This window comes from Tetrao urogallus, assembly GCF_951394365.1.
Source record: "Tetrao urogallus genome assembly, chromosome: 2".
Lineage (NCBI taxonomy): Eukaryota > Metazoa > Chordata > Aves > Galliformes > Phasianidae > Tetrao > Tetrao urogallus.
Genome location: NC_136814.1, coordinates 20641147 through 20669137, shown reverse-complemented (window position 1 = coordinate 20669137; position 27991 = coordinate 20641147). Strand labels below are relative to the sequence as shown.

The 27991-nt window shown below is 42.0% G+C and overlaps 1 protein-coding gene across 1 annotated transcript; it reads left to right on the top strand.

Annotated features, from left to right (window-relative positions):
- Positions 1-185: 185 nt before the first annotated feature.
- On the top strand, positions 186-26869 carry SMYD2 (SET and MYND domain containing 2; the record flags this gene model as incomplete). Its single annotated transcript, XM_079550614.1, has 12 exons — positions 186-367; positions 2908-2971; positions 8539-8649; positions 10179-10239; positions 12769-12893; positions 16286-16353; positions 17978-18080; positions 20306-20416; positions 22179-22318; positions 23078-23245; positions 24589-24697; positions 26789-26869. 12 exons carry the CDS (start codon positions 186-188, stop codon positions 26867-26869), a joined length of 1323 nt encoding a protein of 440 aa, XP_079406740.1.
- Between the last annotated feature and the right edge of the window lie 1122 nt (positions 26870-27991).

Sequence of the window (27991 nt, the reverse complement as noted above, 5' to 3'; positions counted from 1 at the left end):
CTCCCAGCGCCCAGCCCGGCCGTTCCTCCGCAGCGCGAGGGCGGCTTCCCGGGTGCCCCTCCCGGCGCCAATCCCCCGCCGGCCGGAGGAGGCGCTCCCCTGGCGCCCGCTGCCGGTGTTAGGTGGGCCGAGCCCCGCCGGCGAACCCGGGGCCCCGCCGGCGTTGCCCCTTCGCCTGCAGAGGGATGCGCTCGGAGGCGGCGCCGCAGCCCGGCGGCCTGGAGAGGTTCGCCAGTCCCGGCAAGGGCCGGGGCCTGCGGGCTCTGAGGCGCTACGCCGTGGGAGAGCTGCTCTTCAGCTGCCCGGCCTACACCGCCGTGCTGACCGTCAGCGAGCGCGGCGGCCACTGCGACGGCTGCTTCGCCAGGTGGGGCTGCGGGCCGGGCCGGGGAGCGGGGTCTGGGAGCAGGGGTTCTGCGGGTGCGGGCCCCGCGAGTGGCGGCTGCGGGAGGAGCCCCGCGGGCAGCGCTGCGTCGGGAAAGCTGTCCGCACCGTGCGTTCGTCGGCTGCGGGGAGGTTGCGGCGTGGAATTGGGTTCCCCCGCTTGAGAGCCCGGGAAATTGAGGGGGAAAAGGTTCGGCTGTTTTTGCAGTCGCTTAAATGCGCGCGCGGCTTCTTGCGAGAGGTTTAATTGCATCCGTGTCGGTTTGTAGCGCTGAAGTATTCACCCGTTTTCATGAGGTTGTGACAGGGGAGGAAGGGCCCGTGGTTGCCAGACAACTACGTTGCATTTCCGTGGTGCACACGGCCTGTCTGGATACTACTTCTTCAACCAAAGCCTCGGTCTTCCTGTGTTGTGAGGAAGGCTGAGGGCAGGCAGCACTAGCAGGGCTCCTTCCGCAGGGCGCTTCCAGAGCGGCACGCCCTGACCGCAGGCCTCGTGCCTGGCATCCCACGGCTCATCGCTCTGGCAGTTGCAGAATCACAGAATCGTAGGAGCTGGAAGGGACCTGTGCTGATCGTCGAGTCCAGACCCCTGTTGTGTGCCAGCTGCCCTCCTGCCTCTCTGTGAGGCTGCTGAGGCACTTTAGAGTTATTATTAGAAAGTTATCATCCCTGGAGTTTTGTGTGTGTGGTTTTTTTTTGTTTTTTTTTTCTTCTTGTGCATAACCATAAATTGCCTTCTGTTGAAGAATCTGTCTATCGCACCCAGATTTCTCTCTGTATGGGATCACAGAATCATAGGGGTTGGGAGGGGCATCTGGAGATCATCCAGTTCAATTCCCCTGCCAAAGCAAGCTCCCCAGAGTAGGTTACACAGGAAGGCATCCAGGCGGGTCTTGTATATCTCCAGAGAAGGAGACTCCACAGCCTCTCTGGGATACTTTCCATTCTCTGTTGTCATCAAGTAATATTGTAGTGATAATAGTGACCTAAAAATATTTGGGTCTCTCTCATAGAATAACTTCTAACAGTCGGCGGGATCAGCCTATTTAAACGCTGCTTTTTCTCCATGCTGCCTTCTGCTATGGAGTTCTAGGGCTGCACAGTGATCAAGGGAAATACACTGAATGTGCCATAGTAGTTACCATGCAGGAGACCAAAAGCTATTTCAGCCAGAGTGATGGGGTTCTGCTAGAAGGGAAAAAATCTCACTGAAGTACCTGGATCTGCCATTTCTCAGAAAACATTTTGTATGTGCTCCCCATTTCAGCAACACCGAACTAGAAACAAAACTAGTACATACTACAAAAAAGGGCTTGATTTGCAACTATATTTGCTTAAACTGCAGTGTTTAGAAGGTTGTGGGTAAAGTCTTAGTAAGAGAGACTTAGGCGTGCCATCGTAAAAATGAGACTAGAAAGACACATTTGCATCTGATGATATTTGTTACTTTAAATATGCAGCTGTACTCGAGGGGCATGCTGTCAGCAAGCAGAATGCTGTTGGTGGCCTGACACACTCGTGTTTCCCCGTCAGCTTTGCAAGAACGATCAGGGGATGTTGACAATCTCAAGGCCTTATGGACCCCCAGTGCCAGAGACCTCTGCAAAATGCCCTTCATTGTTGTATTCTATGCAGACAGTCACTCTTGTTTTACTCCAGTGTACATCTTATAATTATTACCACACTTTTAAACAAATTTTGTTGCAACTTGTACTGGGGAAAGTGTGTAGGCGTTTTAAAGCATTTGGTACCACCTATTGCTGTCACCAAAATGTCACGTTGAGTAACACATGCTGTTTTGGTGATAGGACCTGCTACAACACACGCACCTTGAAGCAGAAAAGGATCTTCATTTTGTCAGATCCCTCTGTTGGGATATATACAAATTAAACAGAGAGTGCAAGCCTTAGGTAAGCGTAGGATACACAGCTATCCAGCAGATGCTGGACAGCAGGACAGAAAGAGGCTGTGTGGTGACAGGAGGTGGAAGAGTATTTAGTAATTTGGTGTTGAGAGGTGATTACTCACAAAACAATGATCGTGCTTACTGAAGCAGACAAAGAAGCAATGGAACTGGAAGAGCAGAAGCAAAAGGCTAGGAATGGTGAGCAGGTATATAGAGCAACGGGGAAGTTCTGAAAGCAAGGAGAAGTTAGCAATCAGCATGCAGCTTGTAGTGCCAAAAAATGAAATTGTCTGTCAAGCAGCATAGAATAAAACATTCCCAAACCCTGTAATTTAGGACAACAGAGTGCTTTTGCATAATAACGGTTGTTAAGAAAAACTTCCTTTTCAAACTCTAAACAAATCAGAATAGCATCTGCCATCTGAATTCGGGGTTCAAGCTGTACTTACAGTGTTCTGAGGAAACATGAAATGCTGTGCAATGCTCTTCTCAGATGAGCTGTAGGGTTACTAGATTAGCCCCCCGTAAGAGATTCATACCTATTAGTGATAAAGGATACATTTGTATTTTGTTGAGCTTTATAGAATAGAATAACTGCCTGTTTTCTTTTAAAGGAAAGAAGGACTGTCCAAGTGTGGAAGATGTAAGCAGGCCTTTTACTGCAATGTGGAATGTCAGGTACGGTAATACAGTATGTGTGGGGGATGCTTACATCCATTTATTGTTTGTCATTGATAGCCTCTAATTTTAACTGTGGTTAATAGTAGCCCAGTCAATTTCAGCATCCCACAGATGCTGACCATGAAATCGTGCATTGAACAATTACAGGATTTGGACATGGTCTGCACAAGTCTTTCAAGATCGGTAGCTCCAGGGCTTGGTACCACTGAGACTTTGATTAGAGCTGCCTGTCAGCCCACTAATTATGTCTGTATTACTTCTTTTTTAGAGCACAAACCAGATAAATTGACATTATCTCACTAAACTGTTAGAAGAGTTTGTGTCTAAGGAAAAAGTTAAATAATTAAAAAACTATTTTAAGTGCTTTTCTTGCTTTTCTTTTTTTTTTTTCTTTATATACTATTGTTCTTTTGAAGCCTCATAGAATAGAATATAAACAAGTCTACAACAAAGTAGAGCAATATGAAGGCATCCAAAACATTTGCATGCAGTTTTAATTACAGTTTTCATCTCAATATTGGAATAGGCATCTTTAAAAAAACAAAATTTTAAAATTCCCAAATCTAGTATCTAAGGTGCTTTTATTTCAAGCATGCATCTTATTCTTCTACTGGGCTAGAGGCAAACTTTAGCTTATCCTCCTCTAGTTCTTCTGTTGCTTCCACTGGCTTTCAGCTTTCCTACAACATCATGGAGAATTGTGGGTGAATTGCATGGCTTTTTGGCTTGGCAGTTGGACTCAAAATGCTTAGAAGATTTAATTTTTCAATGATATTTTCAGTACAGAGAGTATTGTGACACTGATAGCAGTTGCACTGGGAAGAAATAAAATGCCATATAAGCATCTTTAAAGCCCTTGAGAGAAGTCTGAAAGAGTTTTAATGACAGTGTTGTGAAAACCCAGGATTCATTCTTGAGAAACGCTTATTTGGAAGAAGTGCTTCCACATGTCATTATTTCTTAATAAGCCCTTAACTACGTGAGGAAAGGAAATACCTGAACAAAGCAATTTGTTGGTTGATCAGCAATTTCTATCTGAGATTCTAAGTTTCTTGTCTTTCTTTATGAAGCTCACAATGGTTTGTATAGCATATAACTGTCATTGCAAGGCTTACTGAAGTTGGAAATCTCCCAGTTTGCGCTGGGAAAAACAGCAAATTGATAACCAGGGTGGGTGGAAGTAGTAGGACTTAGTTCTGCTGGCCTGCAGTCCTTCGCTTTTACCTCCAAGCCCCTCCTTCAGTCCTTCCCTCAGCAGCTTTCTCTGATAAGTTTACACAGTAAGAACAAAGAGGCTTCTTTCCTCTCTCCCCCTGGATAGTCTTGTCCATGTTTTGCTTTCTTACCTTTCTTTTTCTTTGTGGTCAGAAAACTATTTTTATAGTAGAACGTCTTCCAGGGAGATAAAACTGAACTGAAACTGGCTATCCTTAAAACTACAGGTCAAGATGCTCAGCTGAAGTCTGTTTGATTAGTTAATGAATTGAAAGTGTTTCTGTCTGTTGGTGTATATTATGATGGTTCAGATACAAAGACATCTAATGATGTCCAGCAGGGAAATGTAGTGCTGAGGTGTGAGTGGCAGACAAAGTTTTTCAGTGCTGTAGAGGCTAATTTTTTTAGGCCTCACTTCATATGTTCTCACACTGGGCCTGCTGCAGTTCCCGTACGTGTCTGTCAATTTATTTGGTCTTGCTTTCCTTTCCAGCCCCTGATCCGGTTCCCCTTTTAAAAGGGTTTGAGAGTTGCAGCTGATTCGTACCAATTCTGCTCTTCGCTGTTGGCTCCTCGAAGCACAGGCCTGTTATTATAGTAGTGGCTTTCAGACCCCATCTGCAGCTGTTCAGGTCTTGACTTCTTAAATTATAATAATTTTAGTCAAACAGCAGGAGACCTGTGCTTATCTTTTCTCTTCAGAAATTAGCTGCTGAAACACTCTAAAGGGAAATATTTTAAGGGGGTTATGTGGGTGCAACTGTAGAACCAGTGAACTTGAACCAGCTACTAGAGCTCCGCTCTCTGTTGCTACACAGAGCTATTATTTATCCCAGACAGAGTGGAGATCAGCTAGCCAAAGTGCAGAAAGAGATGTTTTTATCAGGACTTTCCATATTTGAAATATACTTTATGCAAAATATTTAGGGGTTATTCTTGACATGTCATGCTAAAAAGTGTTGTAGTTGGTATTTCTAGAATAAGGGAAACATATTTTTAGTTGTAGATCTGGAGTTAGCATCAAGCAGATGTGTTTTAAATGGGACCTTGCAGAAATTTTCCAATCTGCTTTGCTTCTAAACTGTAGAAGAAATAGGAAATTCTTGCTGTAACAGTTCTGTGCAAGAAGAATCTGATGCTAGAAGACCCTGTTAAAGCCTTTGGAAAGAGTCTGTTTCCCTACTGAAGAACTTTCTGTGTTATCTCTTTGATAAATGTCTCTTGTCAACATTTGAACATTATCCCATGGAAGTCCAATACCCTCTCTGGCTCAGCATTCAGTAAGCTATAGTAGTGAAGGATGTGTGAAGTTCCTGCTTTTGCTGCTTGATGAAGGGCTGTGTCTGAGAACTTCACTGGATAATGCAGGCATCAGAAGATGCTTCACTGAAGTTCAGTTAGGGACTTGAATAATATTTGAGCATAACTGGGTCCGAAGAAGTGGGCTTTTCTCTTCTGATGGTTTGTCAAACATTTCTGTCTACTGTTTGTGTTTTGTTTTGACCAAGTGAAATATAACAAAGTTTACATCCTGCAGAGAAATCCTGTGTTTGGAAGAAAGGAAGTTTGGACATGGTTAGTGGGCATGGTGGTGGTGGAGTTGTGGTTGGAGTTGATCTTAGTGGTCTTTTCCAGCATTAATGATTCTATGATTCCAAGTGCCAGGATGCTTTTCTGGGTTTGAGTCTTATTCTGGGTATGAGGTGTATTTATTTATTTTTAATGCTGAGCTATATGTCAGTGTCCTGGACAGTGAAACTGCTTTGAAGGACTTGATGGAGAAGACCATTTCCATTCTTTGATGTGAAAAGCACGAGCTTTAAAGGACTTCCGTTCCAAAAATGTTGTCACACACTCCTAAATGAAGGGAAAAGTACTGTGAATGTATGGAAAATAGGAAGAAAATATTATTAATGTAACATCAGGGATTCAGCTAGAACAATGCTACCTGTTATAATTCAAACTGCTTAGAAAAAAAGCATGGAGAAGAATGCAAAACACAGTCCTGCTGAGATCGCAGGGGAAACTGCTGTCCCAGTGTTTCCATCCCAGATATTACTCAGTCATCAGTGCTCTCTCTCCTTGTAGCATTTCAGGCTTTTATCTCATTTCACACTATTCAGCCATATCTTGTCCCTTTAACCTCCTTACTAGTTCATATAACCCAGTGTGATTCTGCCTGGGGAAAGATTTTAATTAGCAGTGTGTAAAGAATAAAGAGAGCAAACGGACTTTTAAAAATACACTGCTTTGAGACATGCATGTGATTTTGCATTTGATTTTTGTTTTTTCAGGTAATCTCTTGTTTATTTACCCCGGTGTATGAAAGCTGCCATACAAAACTCTAGGCTCTGTTTTCTTTGCTTCTTGCATCCCAGAAGCAAGTCTGAAGCATGAGTATGCAAGAAAAGAAGGGGTGTGAAATGAGGTCCCAACTTTGTACATCTTTATGGTATTGGCCTTTGTTTAGGAATCCACTGGGTATCAGGAATTTTCCAGAGAGAGGTCTTGGGGCACACATAGGAAATAAGCCTCTATGGGGGATGCACTTCATAGCGTGACAGCTGTAGGACAGTTGAGAGCATAATTTCACATGACATGATTACAGTGTAATATCCTATTTTAGTTTGCCTGGTCTGTATGGCCATGTCCTCTTAGAACAGCCACACTTGAGCTCATTTCAGGGAGCCTGCATGCTGTTATTGGTTTGTTTCTTTTTTTGAGGTGGGGAATATATTGAGATATGAAGGACGTTGAAGCTGACCTTGTGAGGGGTTGAATCATCTTGCAGTGTCGTATGGCTTGAAGTCCTACATGAGGCTAGGGCAGGCATTCACTTTCTTGTCCTAATACAATGAATTCCGAAAGCTCCACACATTCAGGGCAATTAAATTACACATTTCAGTAGAAGAATGTTTTGGTGGACCAACTCTGGAATTAGAGGTATCAGCTTTTGTTTTGATCTGCATAAACTTGATGTAAGTGGGACAGCCAAGGCAGGATGCACTGCTCTGCACTTTTTAGGTTATCGTAAGTGGCTTCTGGCTATTACTTCCCCTAATAAATTAATCTTCCTGTAGTTCTGCTGCTTGCACGTGAGTGTTTTAGATAACCTAGGATGCCTCAAACAGCTCTTAATATCTGTGTTTAGGCAGCTGAGTGAAATCCAGTCTTTCTTCTGCTTCTGCTGTTCAGCTTCTCTGATAGGTTATTGTTTGTTTATATTTTTTATTTTTTCTGAATGACTAAGTGAGCTAACACGAGGTCTCTGTCACTGTGCAAGTCACAGTGAAGGGACATTACAAGTTTACTGGAGGCTGCAAGAAGCTTTTAAAGTTTTCATTTTCAGTCATTTATATGTTTGTTGTGGTTTCTTTCTTCAGCTTTCTTCAGTTTTCCACTAGTCTAAATCTGGTCTGAAACCAAAAATGGGTGCTCCCTATGCAAGCAGAGGACTACAGGCTGTTCTAACGCACTATACATGTGTCTGGGGGGGAGATACGTAAATAAATAATTGTGCACTGCATGAATATAGAAGAATATTTCCATACCTGATGAAAGAAATAAAGTGTGATGTAGTTTGGGAACAGCCCGTGCCAGGCTCTGTATGCCATTGCACAGCGTTAATTTGATTCTGTGCTAATCTTTGAAAGTTTCTGTTGGTTTGGAGGAGCCTGTAGACTGCAAAAAGCCAGTAGCTTGTGCCATCCCTCCCTGGTTTCATTGTATGCTGAACTAGGAGTATGCTGTATGTTCTACAGTGAGATGTATTTGTCTTTATTAGTGTGTTTTTGTTGCCTAGTTGTAGTCTTATCCCACAACAAATAAGGAAAAAATCTGATGACTCTCTTCAGCAAGCCTGGTTCTGACCTTACATATAGTCATTCTTGGTGATTGTGAATCCATTGACTTCAGACATTACTCCTGATTACACCAGGGTCATGTCATAATGAGGGGCCAAGGTATTAAATGGAAATGAACCCAATAAAGCCATCAAGCTTAGACCTACTCTGTCCTCACGTGCTTCATCTGAACAATAAGAACTGGTGGTTTATAAATCATGTTGTCTGTTTGCTTCTTCACCATTTAGTTCTTTTTTTTTTTCCATTGAATAAATGAAGATGTTCTGACCTTAACTTATCCCTTGTGAATTTGTTTTAAAAAAGCAGGATAGCTGCAGCCCTCCAATGTGACTCAAGCTTTTGTTCAGAATTAGTGAGCGTCATCTTATTTTTTTAAAGGAAACACATTTCACTTGACCTCTAGGGTCTGCCTGGACTTGTTGTATCCTCATTTTCATCAGTTTATCTTCACGGCTAATTTTTAAAAATATTTTTCTACATTTGCAGAAGGAAGACTGGCCAATGCATAAGCTAGAATGTTCCGCCATGTGTGCTTTTGGGCAGAGCTGGAATCCCTCGGAGACAGTGAGGCTAACGGCGAGGATCCTTGCCAAACAGGTGAGCAGAAAACTGAACTTGGGAGGTATGTTCCTATGCTGTGTGCCAGGGAGGACAGGAAAGCAAAAATTGACCTGCAGTAACTGTCCCAGCAAAGCACAGGCATTCTGGCTTCCTGTGAACAGATGGGTGTAATGCAGTGTGTGAGCAGCTGAACGAATGGATCATCAAACCTCTGTAGTAGTGTCAGCAGCATCGTGGTAGTCTAGCTGAAGACTTAGGGGAAGACAGTAAAATTATAGTGAGTCTTTAAGCTGTCTAGCTGTATCTTGTGGCCCAGGTAGTGTTGAATGGAGTCTGTAGAAGTTTACCAATAAGACTGACAATGTATGCAGTGTTTCAGAGTCTGTTCTGGTAGATTTGAACTCGTTACACTTGTGGGCTAGCACCATGCCTATGCTATTGTTAGAGAAAAGAGAATGAGACCTGATATGTACGGTTAAATTCTGAGGGATGCTTCTAGTTGCCTGCTGTACTGTTTTTTTTCAGCTTATAACTGTGTAGCACTGCCCAGAGTCAAGAACACCTCTGGGGTACTCACATATTGGTGTTTACGATTACTGGAGTTAGCTGGTGAAAAACAGATTGAAAGAACCTTGATCTTTGGTGAGAAGGAATGTCAGTAGTGAGGACGTAAGATTGCAATGTCAACCACGTTTCAGTGTTCCTTACCATATGGAAACTGAGGGCAACACACGTGCTAACAGAGACAGGAAAGGTTATTACGCTGTGTCTCTTTGCAGGGCTCTAAACTCTCTGCAAAAACAAATCCTCTTTTAAGCATATTTGTGTGATTGAGGTCTGCTTATGTGGCAAGGGCAACCTGGATACCGTATGGAGTGAGGATTTTGGTGGCCCGCTGGGAAGGTAGCTGCTATAGTTGCTGTGTGTGTGAATGTATGTGTGTGACTTAATTAAAGTACGGCTTGGTGCTGATCCACAAACAAATTCGGATGTTTAATGACAAAAAGTCATTGGAATAAATTTGTGCTTTTATTGCTTACGAGGAGGGGGGAGAACCCTCCATGTCATATAAAAGCTAAATATGCAAACCATGGTCCCTGAACCTCAGCTGCTGGGCCACCTGCAAAGCCATATTTAATGGCCAAGATTACAAAGAAGTGGCCTTAGGCCAACAATGGAGCATTGCTTTTGAACTCTGTCAACAGTCAGTTTATTCACTTTCCTCAAAGCGAAGCCCGGCTCCTGCCTGCTTGCTATTGTTAGCAGCTTTCTGGGTGTCTAGAACAAAGCAAATGACATATTTAAAATACCGTTCAGTTTATGTTTATAAATTTGATAAAAGTTAATGTTTGGTTGCCTAATTTGATGCAGAGAAAATATTTCTATGGTTTAACTAAGCGCAGTCAATTAAACTCATTGCTGTTTGACTTTTATAAATTTCATATGCATGCTTTTATTTGATTTACAGGTGAGAGTCCCCAGCTTATAACAGCATAAACAAAACAGCCTACTTAGAAACACTAAAATATTGTCTTCTTGTTTCTCTTTTCCCCCCTTATTGCTAGAAAATTCACCCTGAGAGAACACAGTCAGAGAAGCTGCTTGCTGTGAAAGAATTTGAATCACGTAAGTAAAAACAGGGGAGTTGTTTGTGTTTGCTTTACACCTTGCTCCCCTCCATCAACACTTTTTGGAGCATCTGACTTTTTGTTTTTTTCTTTTTGAATAAGGAATAAAGAGAGAAAACTGTGGTACCTAGCATTTTGAAAGTGTAGTGCTATTATTTCTTCTTTTTTTTTTTTTTCCTGGTTGCTTGTAGGGTTGTGAAATAAGGGTGAAAACCTAGACAGAATTAATGATGTAGCATACATCCATCTCATGGCTTTTCTGGTACTCTGCTGTCTTTTGAGAATTGTAATGTTGTAAAATTAAAATAGCTGGTATTTGTTACCAGAAGGCATAAAATCAGAGACAGCATAGTTGCTTGATGGTGACAGTGACTAAGGGGCTAATTGCAGAACCCTCTGGACTGTGCTTCACTATCTGTCACTGCCAGTCAAATCTGACATGTTATATGTGATTGTGTTGAAATTCCATGTCCTAAATGCTCCAAAATAATCCGAGGAAGGATATGAGGCAATGGCTTGCGTTTAACTGCAAGGCTACTCTTTACATCCTGTGAGGCAGAGTTAGAAATTGAGCAACTAGGGGGCTAATATCTGTCCTGGCATTTCCACTGGTCTGTCATTTCTCTTTCTTGGTGCTGGAGGCAATATACAAGGAGACAATAGGTTTATATATTCACATTTCTCACTGATTGGAAACTGACGTTTCCAAAACCCTTTATGAAATGCTGAATAAATGCAGCCAGTGCTAGAAGTTGAGGTAGCAAGGTAACCAAAACCATCAGAATTAGGATTTAATTTACTTCCTGGATGAAAGCTATCACAGGTCTTTGGACAACTGGGGAAGTAAAGGGGAAAAATGCCAACATTTGACCTTTTGTAAGGCAAGGCTAATTTTTGAAGATAGGTTATAAGTTTGAGGTCAGGGAAGACAGATAAGTGCTGAAATAATTTCTGTATATTCTTCTATTTGCAATGTGTTTTCAATAATGTATTACTTTGGGAGCTGAAAGGCAGATGTGTTTTGGGTTTTTTTTCCAGTTGCAATGTCTCCCTGATCCTCTAGGAGCCCTTATTTTGTTTCTTCTTTGGTAATAAGATTCTCTCCTACTATTTCTGCCTTGTTGATTCTCCTCTTACCACACCTTCATCGTGCTCACCTGTAGCCTTGCTCTTTGTAACAACTTACACAGGAGAGGAAAAGGCACCTGAATTCTAGCTCAAAGTTGAAAATCTATTTCTGGCTTGTCCTAATTATCATCAAATTATTGCATCTCATTTCTCCCAATGTTTTTGTGAGTCTCCTGTCACTCACATCTGCTCTGACAAATGCTTATTCCATTGTTGTGCATTCTTTTTCAGAATGTTTTTCTCTACTGTGATTTTGTAGAGGGGAAACTGATTAGTTGCTGTCACTCTCTTAGAACAGGAAAGAGCAGATGGCATTGCTATAGTGAGAAAGAGGATTAGGAAAAACTTTGCAGAATTCTGCTCCTGAAGACTGAAAGGGCTTGAGGGAGGGAAAGAATCAAGAGTATAGTGTCAGTGATCCAGCTCAGTTTGCATGGATCAAGCACCTGAAGGTCCTGTGGGCCACAGCTTCTCCTACTACTTGTCAAGGCCCTGAGGGTACATCTCTGAGCAAACCCTGAGGGGAGTACAGTTGGCAGGTGAGGCCATGACACTTCACCTGATGTTCTTGCCATCTCTTGTTATCCTCATGTACCAGCAGGTGAAACGCACCTCTGTGAATTGCTCTGTAGCTCCCAGAGATGTGGGTGTTTCCAGGCGCTGCTGCATGCCAAAGGAGGTCCCTGCAGTAGGTCAAAGTGTGTTGCTTCCCAGGCAACCTTATATTATGCTCCTCTAACTGCAAAGGGAGCCGTGGTGACTAGCCCCAGTGTTAACATCAGACTTTGTGAAGTCACTGTCACACATGGCTGCAAGTAGTCAGGGCGTCTGCTGGGAAAGACCATGTATTTTGAGAGCAATAATTTTGAGAGCAAAAATAAGTAGTATTCCTTATCTGACTGGTTGATACTGATGAAGATTAGGTCTGTATGAGGGACTTACACTCTGTAAAGCATATTTGAAGAAATGTTTTATCTAAAAGCATTTTGTACTACAGCAGACAGAACCAGATAGCTCATAAAGTCATCTTAAACAGCTGAGGACAGTTAGCTGCAGTAGATACGCTTCTAGAGAGATGGCTTGTCTGCTTGCTAGGGCTAACAAATGCCTATTAAACAGTGTAACCTTTCTCCCAGCAAAGATAATTTTTTGTCCGTTTACCGCTTGACGTAAAGATGTTTAGAAAGTGATTTTTAATCCTGCATGTTCTTGTAGTATAAGCGTGCCCTTGGCAGAAGAAGCATTATCTTTATGGAAGAACAGACACTTTTGTGCTACTTCCGAGTAGCTGTTCCATGAGGGGTTTCTGTTTAAGTCCAGGCTTGTTTAACTTAAGCCTAACTGAAGTTCACTGAGGAGTGTTCCTCTTACTGAAATGGAATGTATTCTTTGTCCACAGACCTTGACAAACTAGACAATGAAAAGAGAGAGCTGATTCAGAACGACATTGCTGCTCTTCATCACTTTTATTCAAAGCACATGGAGTACCCTGACAATGCTGCTCTTGTAGTTCTCTTTGCACAAGTAAGTTGGCTAGAATGTAGTCTGCTTAGGTGGATGGTACTGTAGGAGGAGTTCAGCCTTTGTGAAAGGGGCAAAATCTTACTGGTGATGGAAGTGATAGCTCTTTGCTTATCTTGAGGAGAGCTGAGTGTGCTTGATGGCAAAGGTGCACTTCCTTGGCCAGAAGTGGCTGGACGCTCTCCATTTCAGTAGTGAGGGAGAGATTCTTATCTTCAGATTTTTTGCAAAGTGCTTCTCAAACACTGAAGAAAATGGGAAACAGCCTATAATAGACTCTGTCCAAGTTAGGCCTTGGGCCAAGCATTAGTGCAGCTGTTGGTGGACATACAAAGAGAGCTACTTGCCTTCAAAGGATCTCAACAGCAGAGAATAGGAAAGAGCAGCCTGATTTTTTTATCTGACCTATGGCTTTTAAATGCAATCAATTAGTTTTGTCGTCTGGAGAGATGAAGGCAAGGCAGGATCTCTTGTTAGATCATTTCTAGAATATGTCACCTCTCTTCTCTCACCTGATTTTCATACACATCAAATGTGTTGTCATGGGTGAAATAATGCAGAAATGGAATGCTGAAAGGACCCTTATGTTTTTTTTTTCTTCTTTTTCTCCTGTACTTCAAAACAAGCTAGTTTTAAACTTCTGAGTAAAAAGTTTGATTTTGAGCTATGAATAGATGTGTGATGCAGTGAAAGCTGAAATGGCACCTCCCTCTTCATGTAGCCAGTAGTGTATCAGTAAGGAGACACTGTTACTATTGCCTTAATACAGGCACTGTTACATTGTAGAGGAATGATTCTTCAGCGTATGTGTCATCTGTTCTTCATTCAGTTGTTCCTAACTGTACATTTCCCTTCAGTAAAAAGTTTTTCTATTTTAAAGACTTGACAATATGACTTGTTGGAGGGATATTTTAAAGAAATCTGTACATCCAGTTTCTTGCATTGTTTCTGTATAGTTTTACTGGAGTGTAGCTAGAATCCCCCAAAGAAAGTTATTTTGTATAATAATTTTCTTTTTCATGCCCTTTCCTGAATGCTTCCGATGACTACTGTGAGCAGTTGACTCCATGAATTGCTATTCTATCCAGTCTTCCCTCTGGATGCCTAATGTCACCTGTAGGTGTCAAATGAATTCATCTTAATTGTGAGACAGTTATCTTCAACTGTAAACATTGGTATTTTTGTAATTGAAAACTCCAGAGATCATCTGGAAGTTCCAGAAGGGTATTTTACAGGATACAACTTTTTGAGGTTTTGGCTCCATTATGCATCATTCTGGAAAAAGCAGAGGTCGGTCTGTACTTGATGCATACAAACACATTTTCTAATGATTAGTTAACCTGAGCTAAAAGCTAAAAGATATGGTGCTGTGCCTTTGTTTTGCTTCAATAGTTTCTCTGGTTTTGCGTTTTTACTTTGCTTCTCCATTTGTTCTTTCTCCCTGTAGCTGAGGGCAGCTGTTTGGCAATAGAATACCTCAGACTCCTTGCTCAGTGCTTTTTGGGGTTTGGCCTGGTGTAGCTCCTTTCCACCTCAGATAAGGCACAATTATGTTTAAGAGTGGAGCAAAGATTTTTGTTCAAAGCATCCTAGTCCTTCAACGCTTTCTTCCCCGGCTGTAGGTATCATTCTACTCTCTTCTGTCTCTCTGGAGCATAACTGTTGAGACTATCACTCTACCTCCTCAGTCTCATCTCATTGTACTTCTCAGTTTCTCTCTTCTTTCAAGTTCTGGTGTCCCATCCTTTCCTGTGTCTTACTTTGCACCTTCTCTGTTCCACCATTGGGAACAACTTTGGTGTCTCCTTTTCTTGCTCAAGTCTCTTTACTCTCTCCTTGTTTCCTTTTTTAGTCATGCACTCCTCTGGGAAAACAGTGCTATCTCATCCCTTCTATTTGCTCCTCATGTGTCATTTGTGGTATGATGCATTCAAGAAGTGGGTTGTCTCTGGCTTAGTGCAGGGGAATTGATGATAACTCACTACATATTTTTAAATATTTTCCTGTGATTCAGATCCATCAAGCTGTTCTCTATGTCAGCCTTTGTAGCCTTATGTTCTTACTTGCTGTTGATATAATCTTTCTCTTCTATTGCTTTTGTATTTAGCAATTACATTTTGGTTTTGGTTCAGGTATGCTCATATGTTGGCTATTGCTCATCAGAGAGCCTTTGGATGCTAACTTGCTAAAACAGAGAAATAAAGAACAAATAAATTCACCAAAAATACTGGAAAGTGAATCAGAGATGCAAGACACTTAGCTGTGAACTCATCCTGAACAATTCATAACTGAGGGGTGGCTTTGGAAACCATTTGTGCATTTCTGAAATCTAGTCCAAGCTGCATTCCAGCCTGTGGGGCATCAGTAGTGTTTGTTGTTGCCTCCTGCCCTTCCAGAGCACGCACTTACACTGTGCTTGATTGAATGCTCTTGTGCCCATTATAGCTTCAGCTGGACTTCGTTATGTGACTGTAGTTCTTTCAGTGTTTTTCTGGCACTTCTGTGAGGATTTTAAGGATTTTAGGGGAGAGGCTGGTGAGTGAGGCTAGGATTCTCTGGGCTGGCATGTATGTGACTTGCAGTAAAAATGGAATAAAATATTCGTTTGAGGTACAGCTAGGTCACTTAAGTCAGACAGAGTTGAAAGTCTGGAAACATTCCTTTGAGCTTAGTGAGAATAAAACAGGAGAAGGTTTTAAAACCTGTTTGAACCTATAAGAAATATATCTGAATAAGCTTTTTAGTCTCTGATTAAATCACTATTATGCTTCCTCAAGCATTCTGTTCTTTTTCTGTCCTCTTCTATGCCTATATGAGGTTCTAGTCTATTCCTATGTTCTTCATGTCTGCTTCAGCTGTAGCTCATACTTGCAGCCTTTGACCAGGTGACATCCTCAGTGTGCCACATTTCAGTAACACATGCTCCTTCAAAGCTCTGCAGTGCCCCAGCCTGGCTGAGTTTGCTGCTACTCATCCCTGTGTTGTTCCTTGCATGCAAGTTCTGTTTCAGCCCGTTGTTGGCAATGACCAATTGAGATCTCCTTGCCCTGTTGTTGTTACACGTGATGTTTGCAGTGGTCTGCTTTGTTGGACACTCTTTGTGGTGCTTTGTTCAAGCCTCGTTTCCCTTGATTGGCATTTTGAGGTGTAATCCCTTTGGTGCTGTGTCCTGAGCAGAAGCAAGTATTGGAATGACAGTTCTTTGTAGTCCTGCACGTTCCTTTGGAGATGGATTTTGTCCTCACTTCACTGTTTGAGATGTCATGTAATTTCTCCATGAATACAGCTGACATGTAAAGAAAACTGTAAGCAAATGGTGGCTGTTAACTTTTAAGTATGAGAATGTGATGTAAGTTGACCAGAACGTGAGTTAATTTCTTTCTCTTTTTTCTTAGGTTAACTGCAATGGTTTCACGATTGAAGATGAAGAACTGTCTCATTTGGGATCAGCCATATTTCCTGAGTAGGTTAAGTTTAATATTTAAAAAAAAAATAAGAACAACTTATTTAAAAACAAAGGCTCTTTCGCATGTTTAGAAGTAGGCCTGTATTGAAAGAAATTAAATCAAAGAGTTAGTATTAATTTGTCATGTTTAAAATATGTTAACTAATTCAATCTGCCAGTGGTTTGCAGCAGTTCTGCTTGTAAATCTAGTAAACTTGGTAAAATTGTACTTGGAATCTGTTTTGAAGTCCCGTAGTTCTGGCTGTGAACTATACACAGGTTGGTAGGAGACAGACTTACTTGGCTAGCAGGTTCTGGACGGGGACATCGAGTAATGATCAAAGCTAAATGAAAAGGATTGTAAGTGACTTGCTTTATCCACAGGTTTCTGCATTGCTTGGGTATAATGCTTCACCTGATGCTAGCAAAAAACCATCCCTTCTACCTTTGTTCCTTTGCAAAGCATAAATCTTTTTCATAACTTCTTTCAGCCTCCTCAGATGTTTTATAAACTGCCATGCTTTTTGTTGCTTCAACAGTGGGAAAAAATATGTGCAACCTCCTCAGCTTTACAAACAAACTGCAGATGTTAGTCATTAACTGCAGTTTGTGGATTGGGAGGTACAGCTCTCTGTGAGGCTGTGTAACTTTTTTCCCTTTAAGTCTGTACTTCCCATTCTGTCTCTGTTCTTTGCAAACTCCACACTGCAAGTGCTATCAGCTCTACTTATATCGGCTTCCCTGTGAGGTGTGGATTAGTAGTAATTATGTCAAAGCAATTTCAAGTGTCCTGGTGCCCTGTTAGAGAAGGGTTTGATTGCTGTATACAGATCCATGCTTCAGGAGGGCTGGAGTGTTTATTTCTTATCCCTGGAGGCCATGAAATCTTGGCCAGGAACAGGGTCATGGTGGGAAGAGAATAATATGAAACCAGGATCACTTGGAATCAAGTGCAACACCATTCTTTGTTCGTCAATGATTATTATTTCAATAGCTCTGAAGAGAAAGAATTAAAATTCAACATTTTATCTTAAATAAGCAGCAAATTGCACTTCCTGGCTTAGTATGAGAGGAAAGTATTTTTCAATAGCAGTCTTGAGCTTTTTTGTGTAACTTGTGTGCTGGTATATCAAACAGAGATCTCCTTCTTCCCACTTTAAGCATGGAAGCTGTTTATCTTTGCAAGGAGTGAGATAAAATTTTAACACTGATCTTAAATGTGTCTAGCAACTGCATTTGTTTGTTTCCTTGTAGCTAAGTGGGTTTCTGTTTCTTTCTTCTCAGAGGAAAATGGTCTGTTTCTTACAAATAGCTAAATAGGTTGTTGGAAGTTAAGGTGTGCAAATACCCTGTCAGCTGTACTGTTGCACTCTAAGAATGGGAAAATAATAACTTGCCTAGTCTGGCTATAATAAGATACTACAGTGATTCATTAAAATGGCCATTTTCCATATTGATAGGATAAATTAAAACACAGCAGATTTTCCCCAGGTTACCTTCATATTAAGCCTCACTAAGAGCAGCTTGTAGAGGAAGACTGACTTGGTCTTTTCAGGCTTGTTTGTTTTGTGAAGTTTTGCTTAACTTTCTGCCTGTTGCTTTTGGTGGAGAGGGAAAAATGTTCACTTTTGTGCTTTTACAGTGTTGCACTGATGAACCATAGCTGTTGCCCAAATGTGATCGTAACTTACAAAGGGACAGTGGCTGAAGTAAGAGCTGTGAAAGAGATTGAGCCTGGAGAAGAGGTAGGTATACTGCTTGAATGTATCCCGCTTTCAGACTTTGTTCCAATTAGATGACAGTTTAATAATAAGGGGGGAAGGATCTCTTGTTTCTCAGAGAAGCCTGAGGTGTGGTTTTATGGTGGTGCAGGAAGGCTGAAGTGATTCTAGGAGGCGGTATCCTATTTTGTGTTAAAACAAGGGATGGGCACCTGCATCAGTCACTGCATGTCTGCTGGCCTCCGTCTCAATTTATCCATCTGTAAAAGGAGGCTTAATTTGCTGATGTTTGGCTGGTGCTTTGAAATTCCAAGATCAAAGAAAATTATTAGTGCTGTAATAGCTCCCAGTATAATAGTAATGGAAGTGAAGCCAGAATAAACAAGGTAAATGGGAACAGATAAGTTCTCTTACATCTGTTTCGGTCCCATGTGTTGTGGATGCTCTGTCCAGTCATATCACTCAGCAGAGTTTAGCTGTGTAATCACAAAAGAGCTAGGAATATGTTTTTAGTTGGAGCAAAGCTGAACAGTGATGGATAAACTAAGGCCCTGGTAAACTTTCTCAGTCAAGTAATGAACTTGGCAGCAAATCTTCAGCTGCAGAGCTTATTTTTACTTTAATAAAATTAATTTTTTTTTTTTTTTTTTTTCAAATTAAGGATATGTAAGTTAGGCAGACTTGGGGAAATTGTTCCTGTATGTACAGGGGATGAGAATACTCCGGGGATGGAGTTCGTGTGGAGGTTCATTGTGGGTCATTTGCCCACAAGGTTAATTTAGCCTTCAAGGTTAATGCTGATCAAAACAAATTCAGATTTGACTTTGACAACTCCAGCTGATTTCTGAAGTGTGTAATAGTAATTTTGGAGAAGGTGATAGGGGTGGTTTTCCTGGATTGCAGCTGTTCACCATTGTGAACTGAGTGACTTCAGTTGCTGGGACAGAGGTAATGCAGGTGAGCAACTTCTCAGTGTGCTGTTTATTATGATCTCACTGTGGTGGTGTTGGCAGTCACTACAGATGCCCTGTGGTAACGGACAGAATAATCAGTTTTGGAATTTTCCCATGGAGTCTCAGGCATTTTGGAGAGCAATAAGAGGTGGAAGTGAGGAGCATTCTACTACCTTGCTGACATCTTCTTTTGGTTAAACAGTGTTTTCGAAGCTGCATCGCTTCTATAGGACCTCACTGCTTTTGTGCAGTCAGTCTCTCTTCTGACGTTTAAGAATTTTACAGAAGTGGACCAGTGATTTTATTTGGGCCCAGCACAGTCTTATGGCCTATGTCTCCACCTTCAGATTCAATATAGGCATTGCATCAGAAATCTAAGTGGTTGCTGTAAATGCTGTTCCTGCGTTTTACATGCTTGGAAGGGAGGAGGGGAGTGTGGGAGAAGCTGTGAGATAACACAGAAAGATTGGGAGTGTATGTAACATCAAATTACACGTGCATTTTACTTTGAAATAACTGAAGATGAGGAAATGAAACTAAAAGTCTTTCTTGGTCTGCAAAGTTATCAACTGCATCCCCTATGGCGTATTTCTTGAGGGAGATGTCATTTAAAAAACAACACTACAGCCAGTTGAAGGGTTTCTTTTCTGGTGATCATTGAAATAAAGGAAAACTCTAGAACAGTGCATGTGAAAGGCTTTTAAAGTGATCAAAAGTAGGTTTTCTTTAAGTGTTGCCACTGAAGTAAATTTGATGTTCATCTTCCTAGAACTGGAGCACTGGGCCTTCTTTTCAGAGATCTAAAGGTCTTCTCCTAAGTTTCTAAAGTGGCTGTTGTTGCCCCAGTTTTACTCAGTTTTCAGAAGGAAAAATTTGAGACTCCAGCCTCCAAAAAGCCAGGCCACTGTGATTTATACCAGGCTGGATACCTGAAGTCATTATTTTACTTTTGAAAAGTCGGCATCTCTTTGTAGTCTTGACAGGAGTCTGATATTTATGGTGTTGTAGTTTCCTTATCCACACCTGAATCTTCCTCTCCTGGATCTAAGCCAGTGTAATGTGTGAGGGAAATTCCATACTGAATAGGAAAGGAAACACTTCTTTGTCAGGTTGTGTTCACAAAAGACAACTCCCAGTGCTTCTGAGAGGTTTGGAATGTGAGGGGAGAGGCAGTTGATATGGCTGCAGGGATTCACGAATTGGGTCAGTCATACTAAATATGATTTCCAGAACTGGTAGCAATAAATACGTGTATTTGTACTGCTTTTCATTGACTATTCTGTTTTTGCTGCCTAGGTTTTTACCAGCTATATTGACCTGTTGTATCCCACAGAAGACAGGAATGACAGGTTAAGAGACTCCTATTTTTTCACTTGTGATTGCAGGGAGTGCACTATGAAGGAAAAGGTAATAACGGGATTAAATTGGCATGAAATGATTCTGACTGTCAGGGCACTTACCCATCTCCCTAGATGTGATATTCTATCTGATTTAATTAAATGTTGGAAAGTAGGGTAATAGAGAGAGGGCTTGTTTTTTGTTTTTCTGCCTGTGAGACTTTCTTATACTCATTCTTTCCTGGCGTTTCAATTATGACGCATCACAAAATTTCCAGGTGGATGCTCATTTAAAGTTGATCTACAAAGTGAAGACAAAAACTCTGTTAGAAGTAGGTAATTATGCTGTGTCTACGCTACCTGGCCAAAAGAATTTAGATCAGAACTGAGTTTTGTAACTGTGTGTTTTCTGACTCAGTGAGCCTTGGTTGGGGCATTTTTGGGGGTCCTGTTCTGGCATAGAGTTCTGCCGTAGTCCCTGGTCAGGACATTTCTGTCAATTCTACATGTATGATTTTGCTGGATTATCTGGAGACCCAGCAGAATTTGTGAAATGGGATTTCCTGCAAACAGCATCATATCATTCTTGTCACTGACAGGACAGTGTTGGGTCACAGGCCAGATTTACTTTCATTGGACATCACTTGGTGCCTTTCAAAGGACAAAGGCAAATGTGCAGACAGTGTTCCTTAAAACAGGGTGTTAGTTACTTTGAACAAAAGCATTTGTCATGGGAGGGAAAGGCAGCTGAACTCAGCAGATGTCAACAACAGCTGTTCCTGTTCTGCCAGTTGGTTGATTGTCCTTCAGTGTAGGTCCTAGGAGAGCTAAGCTTCTTGCAGCAATTCTGTCATTCTAGTCAAGATAGATCTGACTGGCATAATTCATGATCCTCAAGTTCTAGATCATTTCCTCTCTGCATTTTCACAGAAGTGCCCATTTAGGAGCTGCTATCCAAAGTGACCAGCCATCTCCTTTCCTCTACATAGTGTGTTTTGTAATTTTTTTCGAAGTCCTACTCAATACTCTCATTTGAGGCCAATTTGTTGACACTGAAGTTGTGTTTTCTCCCACAGTTACCTCAATCATTTTGCCACTGAATTAATAGTAGCGAGGATTTCACTGTGATTTCTAGTAACTTGCTGCTCATGGAATCACCTGTCACTCAGCCTCCTTCACTGCTGGGAAGACTTCTCTGTATTTAGCTGACAGTTGAAATCACGAGGGTTAAAAGAAATCTAGCAACAGTGTGAGGTTTAAACAGTAAAAGATTATCTCCAGATTGCAGTTGACTCTTCATGAAGTAATAAGTTAGATAAAAAGATAAGAATAAAGGGAGCTGTCCAGCAGAAAGCCATTTTGTTGTATATAACAAAACATGTGGAAATACATTTTTGTTTGTAATTATGAAGGCTACTTTTCTCATTTAATATCATTCCGTTTTCCACTGAGCTATCACATGGAGGAAGGCCTAAGGTATTTGGGCTTTTCTAGCCTTAAAGCTAAATATATTTTAATCCCTAATCTCTCAAAAGCAGTAAAATTTTCTATGTAAAGCTGCTTTCATCACAAAATCGAAAAGCTCTTGGATCTTTCAGAAGAAGGGACCTCGTGTAAGTAGAGGGTGGCAGATGAATTGGGAGGCAGAGGATTCTAGGATTCCCAGCCACGGTTTTAGAGAAAATTGCAGGTGCACATTCTACCCTTGTTTCTACATTCTTCAACAAGCTTAAGTCTCCATCTGTGTCTTTTTATTAATTTTGTGCAGCAGATGCACCTTTTTTTGTAGGGCTTGGAACCCGCGTTCATGATATCCATTGTGTTTCCTTCAGGATAAAGAGAAACTGAAAATCCGCAAGCTGAATGATCCTCCATCAGCAGAGGCGGTACGAGACATGATCAAATATGCCAGGAACGTGATAGAGGAATTCAGACGAGCCAAACACTACAAATATATCCTTTGTCTCACCTTGTCTCCACTGGCTTGGTCCGCAGCCTAAAGCTTACGTGCTGACTTGCTTCAGAAGTACCTGGAGGAGAAGTACTATGACCTAGAAGTTAAACATACCTCTGTTCTTGTCATGCCTGGAGAGTTCTCTTGTCTCTTCTGGAGACAAGAGGCAGTTTGGCATTGCAAGTGTGGGGCTGTGGGACCCTGTGTTTGTTGGTTCCTTGCAGTTGTCAGTTTCTAATAGCACGCCATACGTTCTCTGCAGAACAAGCCAGAGCCTGGAATGAGCACGACGTTGTGTTTTTTAGTGTGCAGTAATGTTCCCTGGTTTTGAGGGACTGCATGTGAGGCTGCAGCTATTGTTTGTGGTCACTAGCCTACCTGTCCTGACTGGTGGGATGGGACAAAAATGAAAGATGCACTGGGCCAGAAGCAGACCTGATTGAGTAACCACCGCACAGGGAATCTCACTGCTCCTTCATCTGACAGATCACTGGAGCAGCAGTGGTTCAGGAAAGCAGATTTCTTTGTTGCTTTTTTAAATACAAAGGTTACATTTGTAGAAAATCTGGGTAGGAGGGGGAATAATCTCATGAGCAGTGCCTCTGAGCATGGAATACCTCACAAAGTAGCACAGAAGCATTGATGCCCTTCGGGAGAAAAAACACTTTTCAGAGCCATTCTGAATAAGGTTGGGGCATTTTTTTTTCCTGGCATTATCTGGTAGCTGTCTGATCAGAAACTGTGCATTGGGTTCCTTGACTTCTGCATACCTCCCAGTGAATTACTGGAGATCTGTGAGCTCAGCCTGGATAAGATGGGTGCAGTGTTTGAAGACAGCAATGTCTACATGTTACATATGATGTACCAGGCCATGGGTGTCTGTCTGTACGTGCAGGATTGGGAAGGTGCACTGCGTTATGGGCAAAAAATTATCAGACCATACAGGTAAATATGAGACCTTTTTTTTTTTTTTTTCCCTTAATGCTCCAATTCAGTAATCTGAATAACTAAAATAAGTCTGAGCAGAGATTGCTTCTCTGAGTACTCAATATACAAACGCACTACCTGTGACATCACTGCTTGAAATGGAGTGCTTGCATTCAGCAGTTTGTTACTATCAGAGTGTGACATACAGTACACAGCTTCAGTCTGAAGTTCATGCTTTGAGTTTTAGAATATGTTTATCCCACCACGGGTACTGTGCTAATTCTGGTTGTTTTTGTTTTTAATATTCTCCTGCTAAGAAGACTTCACTAAAACAGAGCTTTAAAGTGTGCCTGCAGTCCATTTTTGTGTAAGGTCATGGAGGCAAAGCCGAGTATTACTGCCAGCTTCCCACCCCTCCTAGCTCCTTCTCTCAGCAGCAACTGCAGGAGCAGGGCAGGGCCCAGGGCTGGCGCTGAGCAGCAGAGGGAGCTGGAGCTGAGCTTAAAGGTGCCCCACGATCCTGCTCTCCACACCGCCCTAGAACTGCAGGCAGGGGAGAGCGTGCAGACTGCAGCCCTGTGTGGAGCAAGTCAGCACATAACCTCTGTAGGAAACAATTAGTATTTTCCCCAATACTTTTTTTGTATTTTTACAGCAGTGGTCTTATTCTCTAGAGCCAGCCAGTTACACACTGCATGTGATCCTGCCAGTGGGTCTCCCAAGCAGATTCTCATCTTTGAGCCTTGACTCTCCTGCCAGCTGGGAGGAGCATGAGTGGAGCTCTCCCTTTGGAGCAGATGCCAACGTCAAGTCACAGATCGCTTGGCAGAGAGCAGTGATACAGAGAACGAGCCAGTGCTTTCTCCCTGGGGACTCTGTACTATTTATCTTCCCTGGGACTTGCCCGGCTCTTCTGGCTCCAAGCCTGGCATTCCAGGTCAGCTCTGCTGAACTGAGCTCTGTCAGCTCAGTGAGAAGCAAGTGCGGGGCTGATAAGTGCTGCATACCTTGTTGAGGGACCCCAGCTTTCCATTAAAGACTGACCGTTATGGGATAAGCAGAGTTATTTCTGCAGAGGGTGAAAAATGGTAACAATGCAGTCATTTTCTGTAGCTGGAGAGATGAAAACCAGTGACAGAAAGTCACTGCCATCTGACAGCTGTTCAGAGGCATACGGTAGCTTCAGTTCAGTTCCCAATGCCAGGCAGCGCCATCCTAGAAAAAAACTGGCACTGGCTCTTGGCAGTACAGCAGAGGGGCTGAGCAGTAAATGGGCAGGGGCAGGAGAGGCAGAGCAGGGGGCAGGGGGGAGCTCTGGGTCTGCTATGATTGATAAAGTCTATTTTCTTTCTCCTTTGCAGTAAGCATTATCCCTCCTACTCACTGAACGTTGCCTCAATGTGGCTGAAATTAGGGAGACTGTACGTGGCACTGGAGAACAGACCAGCTGGAGAGAAAGCCCTGAAGAAGGTATTTCCTGATTTCTTCATTAATAATAACAATTCAGGCATAGAGTCATTGGAACGTGACATGCTACTGTTGGTAAGCCTGGCTTGGTGGAAAAGGCAGCATTTGTTAAGATGTTTGGTTACAGGAATTTTGGCTTAGTTGCACTCTGGGTCTGTTCTGTATTAAAAGGAGCCTTATTTTTTCACAGTGGACTTCCACTGTTACACATCTTCACTGAGCTGGAGCTGTGCTAGTGCAATTGGAGCAGAACTTCAGCTTCTCCTTACTTGCAGGGTAAGGACAGGAAAAAACACTTGGTTCTTATGAAAGGCACACAGTGCTTCACTGATGCCTGTTATTTCTGTATCCAAGTTAAACTAGGTATGCTTTTGGTGGTTATTTGTTCTGGAACCAATTGATTTTTAAATAGCTGAAGGGAATTCAATGCATATGGTAATGCTCAAATTGGCAAATACAGCATTAGATTTTACATTTTTCTTTGCCCTTTTTTATAAGTCTGTTCCTTGTTCTTTAAGTTTTTATTCCTTTATCTTTTTTACTATTCTGTTTCATGCTTCTTGACTTTCTTCCCCTACTGTCGTTGGACAAGTGTTTATTTTTGTTTCCTAAGTATCAGTGATTACTGCAGTATATAACAGCTCGGTGTGGAATGTCACGGATTTTTTTTGGTTCTTTTACATTTTTGGATGCTGGCAATTTTTTAGCCAGCAACAGCGAATCTGTACAGCCATGGTGAAGGATGGTGCAGGAATGTATATATAATACTCTCAAATGTATCCATCAGCTGATTCAAAATTAGCATAGGTTTTTCTTCATAGAATGGCCTGGGTTGAAAAGGACCACAATGATCATCTACTTTCAACCCCCCTGCTATGTGCAGGGTCTTCACTGCGGTGCTTCCGCTCTGACTAAAACTGGGGTTGGTGCCACTGTGAACACGGGCTGGGGAGTGAGGGAGCTGTAGGTAGGGTGGTTGGCATAGTTAGCTTCCTAACACAAACATTTTCTTATGACTCATTTCCAAAAGCTGCCTGCAGGGACTGCCCAAAGTTATTCCAGCCCCTGAGGTTTAGAATTCAGTGGAAAAACAAAACCATTGTTCTCTGTCACTTTCCAGAAGCTCATCCAGAAGGCTGTCACTTCTTTAGGGGCAGGAGGGGGATGGAGTCATTTCTCACTGCTGCTGAGATAGAGCCTAAGGCTCCCGTTGTATCAACTTAACTAATAGAAGAGGATAATTCCATAGAATTCCCTGAGGGGAAGGTGACTAAATGTTGTTACTGTCAGGGTGCTGCAGTTCTTTGCTTCATCTTACCACTGTGGTCTTTAAATATTCTCAGATGCTCCAAATTTACTCTTTTCAGTCCTGTCTGCTGTTGTGTCATCTTACACATGCCTGGGGCACTGCTATCCTTTTCTCAAGTGGAAATCTTCCTCCTGTAAGCCACTCTGTACTGCAATGTGGATATTGGCAGGAGGTTGCAGGGCATTGGGTTTGGCTGTCCAGAATGTTCAATGGTAGGAACAGAGCCATCTGTAGGTGAAGTGGCAGGGAGTCTGGCACAGCAGAGCCTCAAGCTGAAGAGATCTGGTTTTCACTTCAAAAGCTGCTTCCTTCCTAAAGCATTGGTGGCCCTGGAACCAGGGAAGGGTTTACAGAATCAGGTCTGATATACCTTTTATCAACTTCTGCACTAGCCTAGCCACTAACTTGTGGCTCTGGCAGCTGAAGGATGAATTGGTAGGAATAGAGCTTCCATCTGATACTGGTTAAGTATACTGCCAGAATATTACCCACCCCACACGCAGTTCTCTGTCCTGGAGCTGGTTGCATTCAAAGTAATTTTGTCAGGAATATAATTTTGAAAGGTGCTTTGGGATCCTGTAGGATGAAAGAAGTATTATATGAATGTAAAAACCTTTATTACTTAGTTTTGAATTTCATTTCATTTCCTACTGGGTTTGTGACTACAAGGGGACAAAATGTAGCTAGAGGTGTCAGACTGCTTCAAACCTCTAAAGAGAGTATTTATAGCCTAGTGTTATATATGAATCAATTGTGTGAATACTTTTTTTTTCCTCTCTTCATAGGCAATTGCCATCATGGAAGTAGCACACGGGAAAGATCATCCATACATTTCAGAGATCAAAAAGGAATTAGAGGACCACTGAGCCTTTGAATCTATGCAATCCTTCAAACCTTTATTTAAAAAGCCTTGTTATGGAAACCTTCAGGAGCGCTTTGAAAAGCGGTAGAGTATGAACACAGTTCTGTCCTATAATTGGAATGACAAACACACGTAGGGTTTGCAAAATGTTTCTAGCCTCTACAAATCTACAGTTGCCTTTTTTGTTGTTTGTTTTTGAAGGAAACAGCCATGATTACTTAGAGGATATGCCTCTTGACTGCTCGTGCAAAAATGGCCAATTTTTCTTTAAGGATTTTAATGTGCATCTTATTAGTGTAAAATAAAGTGGTCTTCACCTCTCTTGATTCCATTTGTACACTTCCACGACTGCAAATAGTTTGACGCTTTCTCCTAAGTGGTCTCCTTTAATCTGTCCAATTATGAGCAAAACTCATATGGTTTTTATTGTTATTGTGGTTTAGTATCCAGTTTCTCTTTTCACAAATCATTTTTGCTTGCAGTGACTTAGCTGAGAGAAAGGAGAAAAAGGGCCGATGAATTCTGTGCATCGTATAGGAAAGCCACCACCTTTCCCTCCGCAGTTCAGCTGCAGGTTCATCACTGCTCCTAGCAGGTAGGAATTTGTCACTGTAAGTACCTGGAGCTCAGCATGCGATGCACAGAGCCTGGTGGCACCTGTCTCAGAGCTCAGAAGCGTTGCACAAGATATGAATTGTGCAACTTCTGGTATTTCAATCCCCCTTATAAGTGAAGTTAAACTTATTACAGTGGGTTAAAGCTATTCTACTAGCTGTTACTCTTAGTGGAGGGACAAGACCCTTTTCTGAGGAAATAATCCAGAGGACATCTGCTTTCCTTACACATCTGTAAGGCTCTGGAGTTTTTTTCCCCTCTCTTTAGATTGATGGCAGGAGATATTTTTTTTTAAAGGAGGAAGGGAGGAAGAGGAGGAAGAGAGAGTGGCTCGGTACTTCCAGTACCATTCAGAGTTATGTATATTGCACAGTAAAACTAGATGACTGTTCTTTACTGCTTTCACGGCTTAGAAAGTACAGTGAGAGCTAGCACATCACTCCTGTTTAAAAGTATCTTATTTTCTTACTTGTAAGTGTTCCTCTGAAAATAAAACACCTACAGAGCAATG